The 6,077-nt window shown below is 38.5% G+C and overlaps 1 protein-coding gene across 1 annotated transcript; it reads left to right on the top strand.

The window, feature by feature from the left end:
• Positions 1 to 721: 721 nt before the first annotated feature.
• Positions 722 to 3,105, top strand: LOC133297372 (cytokinin dehydrogenase 6-like). The gene is made up of 5 exons (XM_061496496.1): positions 722 to 1,361; positions 1,811 to 1,938; positions 2,046 to 2,306; positions 2,444 to 2,706; positions 2,784 to 3,105. The coding sequence occupies exons 1-5, from the start codon at positions 737 to 739 to the stop codon at positions 3,103 to 3,105; spliced, it is 1,599 nt and encodes a 532-aa protein (XP_061352480.1). The 5' UTR covers positions 722 to 736.
• The last annotated feature ends 2,972 nt before the right edge of the window (positions 3,106 to 6,077 follow it).

Here is a 6,077-nt window from a genome sequence, read left to right as displayed (position 1 = left end):
CATTGGAAATGAATAGGATGAGCATAAAACATACAAGTGAAAGTACCCATAAATTCAATGTCTTAAAGTTTTGAGTTGAGATGTGATGTGGAACCTTGTTTTGGATTTGTTGCGTAGGTCCATTTGATGTGTTGATGGTAATCTCCCCGAATTGGGCTCCACCTAGCCCAACATCAACATGGATTCAACACCACCGCCTCAACATATGAGAGGTAGACAGGAGCATGGGCGTACCTGCCCTCAGAGGCAGAGAGAAATATATGCAGTGGCAAAAGCAAGGACTTCTTTTTTTTCTTTTTTCTAAATTGGGAAAATATAAAGTATGCTTAAATTGGTTAATAAGCAAAAAATTGAAATATGTCTGTCCTTGTTGGAAAGATGGGACTGTGGTAGCAACTGTTAAAAAAAGTTAGAAGATTTTGTGAGATCTCTCTTTGTTGTCACTTTTCCTCATCAACTTGGCGTTAGTATGATGGCTTCGGTTTCCCTTTTAAACAAACTTAGCTCAAAAGGGAGAACCAAAAAGAATCCTCCCAAATAAGCATTTTTCATACGGATTCTCATAACTGAAAGGTTGACTCAGCCACCTACAAAACTTCTTTAAATTCTGGCCCAACCCTCTACTCCTTCTCCACTCCATCACTTCTCCTTTTGTTTGTGCTCACAAACAAACGAAGCCTACATCATGATCAAGCTTCTTCAGCCTTTAACTACCAACATATCTTCTAACAGAAAAATGAGATACCCATCATTTAGCCTCGTTAGAGAAAACAACATTCTGTTCATCAGAGGCTTCATGATTTTGTTCCTCAGCTGTATAACCATGCGACTTAACTTCTGTATTTCCACTATCCCTTCTTCATTAAAAGCACTTCCCTTGGAAGGACACTTCAGTTTTGATGAAGTTGACATCAAACATGCAGCCAGAGACTTTGGCAACAGGTACCAATCTAACCCCATGGCAGTATTGCATCCAAAATCAGTTTCTGATATTGCAGTCACCATAAAGCATATCTGGAACTTGGGTCCTAGTTCTCAGCTCACTGTTGCAGCTAGAGGCCATGGTCACTCACTCCAAGGCCAGGCACAAGCTCATGGAGGAGTTGTGATCAACATGGAATCACTCAATGTCTCAGAAATACAGGTGCACACAGGAGAATTTCCTTATGTTGATGTCTCAGGAGGAGAATTGTGGATAAACATCCTGCATGAGACACTTAGGTATGGGTTAGCACCAAGATCATGGACGGATTACTTACATCTCACAGTTGGTGGAACTTTATCCAACGCTGGTGTCAGTGGCCAGGCATTTCGACATGGTCCCCAGATAAGTAATGTTCAGCAGCTGGAGATTGTTACAGGTTGGTAACTTGGGGATTTTTCTAAAGATCAACACAGAATATATTAAGTATAACCAATCAAAAATTCAAAAAAAACATTACCATAACAATATATAGCAAAGGGCTTGTTGAAGTTATTCTAATGTTATCTCAAGTTTTTAAATAATTGTTCCTAATAGACACGTGCTTGTAGAAAAATTGCTTGGTAATAACTTGGTGAGAAAACAATATTGTGAAAAACATAGTGCAGATGAGAACAAGGTCAAGGGTTTGACAAGGGGTGGATATCATGTTATGAATACAGAAGCTAACTATTTTGTCTCTTCTGAACTAATAAAACACTTGAAACTGACATAATAACGTCATTTTTGTGACTTGACCATGGGCACGTAAGCAATTCTCAAATAATTGGTTGTAAAGAAATGTTTTCTCTTGGATGAATGAAAAAGATGGTCAATGAATGACTGCAGGGACTGGGGATGTGGTAAACTGTTCTGAGGAGCAGAATGATGAACTCTTTCACAGCGTACTTGGGGGACTAGGTCAGTTTGGCATTATAACAAGAGCAAGAATCTTGCTGGCACCAGCACCTACCATGGTAATGAATGCATCATGGACTATACCAGAAATAAGGTCCTTTAATTTTAATTAGTTGTTTGCAAGTACCTGATGCCAATAATCTCATAATATTTCTATTTTGAACAGGTAAAATGGATTAGAGTGCTATATGCAGATTTCACAGCATTCACAAGAGACCAAGAGCAATTAGTATTTGCTGAAAAAGCTTTTGATTACATTGAAGGATTTGTGATAATAAACAGAACAGGTCTGCTAAATAACTGGAGATCATCCTTCAACCCAAAAGACCCAGTTCAAGCTAGTAATTTCAAGTCAGATGGAAGAACTCTCTTCTGCCTAGAATTGGCCAAATACTTCAATCTGGAAGAAACCCTTGTAGTAAGCCAGGTGAGGGAGCAACAGCTCAACCTAAAGATTGATTTTTGCATACAAAAATAAATCGCTAATCTTTTATTAAATACAAAAATAAAGAAAATCAATTCAACTCTCTCTCTCTCACTCACTGTGTTTCTTTTTTTATGCAGGAAGTTGAGAAACATATGTCCCACTTGAACTATATCCCATCAACACTTTTTCAAACAGAAGTCACATATGTAGATTTCTTAGACAGGGTGCATATCTCAGAGGTCAAGTTGCGTTCAAAAGGCTTGTGGGATGTTCCACACCCATGGCTCAATCTTTTTATACCAAAAAGCAAAATACACAATTTTGCACAAGTTGTCTTTGGGGATATCGTAACAGAAACAAGCAATGGCCCCGTCCTTATCTACCCAGTAAATAAATCAAAGTAATGATTCACATAACTTGTTTATCTCTTCCAATCTTTAAGACTTATAATTTAAAATATAATAATGTTCTTTGCAGGTGGGACAACAAAACTTCAGTTGTTATGCCAGAGGAAGATATTTTCTACTTAGTGGCATTTCTTGCCTCTGCAGTCCCCTCTTCCAATGGACATGATGGCCTTGAACACATTTTGAGTCAGAACAAAAGAATTTTAGAGTACTGTGAAAAAGCCAATCTTGGAATAAAGCAATATTTGCCCCACTACACTACACAGGAAGAATGGAGGGCGCACTTTGGTCCTCAATGGGAGGTCTTCCTGCAAAGAAAATCTGTTTATGACCCATTAGCAATACTTGCTCCTGGCCAACGAATATTCCAAAACTCAATAACCTTCTCATGAAGCCATCAACATTTTATTAAGCTGAAAAAGAAAAGGCCCTTATGGCATATTCAAATATTGCCTTACATGCTGTGTGTGTAGCACCAAGGCTGCAGAGTCGGGCTAAGATTTGGTCAACAGAAAAAAAACAAACGTTTCAGACATGAATTATTATAGGGCTCCCAAGAACATACAGATGTTATGAGTGCTAGAACGAATGTGTATATCAATTTTGTAAACAGTCCCTTATTGTATTCTCTAATGTAGCCTATTTAAAAGAAGAAAAAGAAGTTATATGTAAGTATGAGGAGCGATATTCTTACTACCAAAATTTTTCACTACCAACTTATTACCTATCTAATCACCATTTGATCAATATTTTCTCTCTCTTCAAAAACTTTTTAACATTCTCTTTCTTTGATCCAATGATGATTAAATTGGTAGTAAGTTAGTAGTGGAAAATATTGGTTGTAAGAATATCCTCCCTCGTTAAATAAATATTAAGACATTTAATTAAACAAAAAGCGCAGGAAAAGGAGTTGCAGCTGTGAGGAGATCATGTGTTATAAATTTAATTAAATTATCCATTGAGATTATAGTGGCCAAAATCACTTATCATAGTGGCCAAAATCGTAGTCAGATTGATTTCTTTCTGGCTAGAAGAGAAGATAGAACTTCTTGTGTCGACTGTCAAGTCTACCCTGGAGAGTGTGTCGCTACGCAACATAAGCTGGTAGTCTTGGATGTTCGGTTCAACAAAGTACTTACAATGAAGAAGAGGGCTCAGAACCCAAGGATAAGGTGGTGGAAGCTTAAGGAGGGAAAAGAGAGAGAGTTCAATGAAAGAATGTTGGAGGAAGGACCTTGGGAGTTTGATGGAGGAGTAAATGCAATATGGAATGAGATGGCTAAGTGTATTCAAAATTTGGGAAGGAGGGTGTTGGGAGAAAGCAAAGGAAATGGATTACATACAAAGGAAACATGGTAGTGGAATGGAGAGGTGAAAGAGGCAATTAAACATAAGAAGGAGTGCTTTAGATCTGTGCATAAAAGTCCCAGAAAACTTGCAAAAGTTTAGATTGGCGAGAAAAAATGCAAAGAAAGCTGTGCAAGAAGCTAGAGGTAAGGTTTTCGACGAGTTGTATAAAAATCTTGGGAGCAAGGATGGTGAAAGAGGTATTTATAAACTTGCAAAGATAAGGGATAAGAAAAGTAAAGACCTCACCCAAGTTAGATGCATCAAGGATGAAAATCAAAAACTTCTGGTGAGAGATGAAGATGTAAATGAAAGATGGTTGAACTACTTCAACAAGCTGTTTAATGGGGATGGAGATACAAGCGAGGTGGACTTGGAGGACGCGTATGATGATATGAATAGAAGATTTGTTCGCAGAATTAATACACATGAAGTTAAGGAGGCTTTAAAGAGGATGAAGACTAATACAGCCTTGGGGCCTGATGGTGTCCCTATTGAAGTGTGGAGAGGCCTAGGGGAGTTGGCAATAAAATGGTTGACCAATCTTTTCAATAAGATTCTCCAGACAAATAAGATGCCTGATGCATGGAGGAAAAGTATGATTGTGCCTATCTACAAAAACAAGGGAGATATACAGAATTGTTCAAACTATAGAGGCATTAAGCTAATGAGCCATACTATGAAGTTGTGGGAGAGGATTATTGAACATCGCTTGAGGAGAGATACCAAGGTTTCTGTAAATCAATTTGGATTTATGCCAGGATGATGTACCATGGAAGCCATTTTCTTGATGCGACAACTAATGGAAAGATACCAAGAAAAGAAGAAGGACTTGCATATGGTGTTCATAGACCTTGAGAAAGCATACGATAGGGTTCCAAGGAATGTTTTATGGTGGGTTTTGGAGAAGAAAAAGGTTCCATCAAAGTATGTAAAGGCAATCAAGGATATGTATGATGGAGCTACTACATGTGTAAAAGCTTGTAACGGAACATCAAGTTATTTTCCTATTGCGGTAGGTATACACCAAGGGTCGGTTCTAAGTCCTTATCTCTTTGCCTTAGTTATGGATGAACTAACAAAAGATATTCAAGAGGAAGTGCCATGGTGTATGCTTTTTGCAGACGATATTGTGCTTATTGATGAGAGCAAGGAGGGTGTTAATAGAAAACTTGAATTGTGGAGAAGTACATTGGAATCCAAAGGATTCACATTAAGTCGAAGCAAGACTGAGTATCTGAAGTGTGAGTTTTCTCTGGTACAAGATGGGGACCAAGAGCCCGTGCATTTAAGTGGTCAAGAGGTACCTAAAAAAGATGTTTTTAAATACTTGGGCTCCATATTACAAAAAGGTGGAGAGATTGATGAGGATGTAAATCACAGAATCAGAGCAGGGTGGATGAAATGGCGCAGTGCATCTGGGTTTTTGTGTGACCGCAAAATCCCTCTTAAGTTAAAAGGAAAATTCTACAAAACGGCAGTAAGACCGGCAATGCTATATGGCGCGGAATGCTGGCCAGCACATAGGCAACATGAGCATAAGATGGGAGTCGCAGAGATGAGGATGTTAAGGTGGATGTGTGGTTACACAATGATGGATAAGATAAGAAATGAAGATATTCGACGAAAGGTCGGAGTAGTACCAGTAGACGAGAAGATGGGAGAACATAGATTGAGGTGGTTTGGACACGTGATGAGAAGGCCCCTGGATGCTCCTGTAAAAACAGAAGTTTGTTACCAAGAGCTGAACACAAAAAGAGGCAGACGTAGGCTGAGACTTACTTGGGGGAAGGTGGTAAAACAAGATTTAATGGAGTGGGATATAGATTGGCGGACGGTTTGTCTTAGAACGGAATGGAGAAAAGCTATAAATATGGTGGAGGGTTAGACCCGTTGTTATTCCTATGTTCCAGATGGTCCTTTTTTAGTCTTTTTCCCCTTCATCTCCCCCACTTCTTCTTGTCCCCTTCTTTTTTACTTTTATTTTATTTATATATACATATCTATATACATATAT

Source organism: Gastrolobium bilobum, unplaced genomic scaffold (genome assembly GCF_033153095.1).
Source record: "Gastrolobium bilobum isolate Gb01-03AN ecotype WA unplaced genomic scaffold, APGP_CSIRO_Gbil_v1 utg2108, whole genome shotgun sequence".
NCBI lineage: Eukaryota > Viridiplantae > Streptophyta > Magnoliopsida > Fabales > Fabaceae > Gastrolobium > Gastrolobium bilobum.
The sequence above is the reverse complement of the archived record's forward strand: the minus strand, read 5'-3'. Positions and strand labels throughout refer to the sequence as shown.

What these genes read in the sequence shown, in the direction of transcription:
- LOC133297372 (XM_061496496.1), top strand. Translation starts at nt 737, where the DNA reads ATGAGATACCCATCATTTAGCCTCGTTAGAGAAAACAACATTCTGTTC. An exon ending in TGGCACCAGCACCTACCATG is followed by an intron (nt 1,939 to 2,045) that starts GTAATGAATGCA and finishes TATTTTGAACAG; the next exon opens with GTAAAATGGATTAGAGTGCT. An exon ending in TACCCAGTAAATAAATCAAA is followed by an intron (nt 2,707 to 2,783) that starts GTAATGATTCAC and finishes TGTTCTTTGCAG; the next exon opens with GTGGGACAACAAAACTTCAG.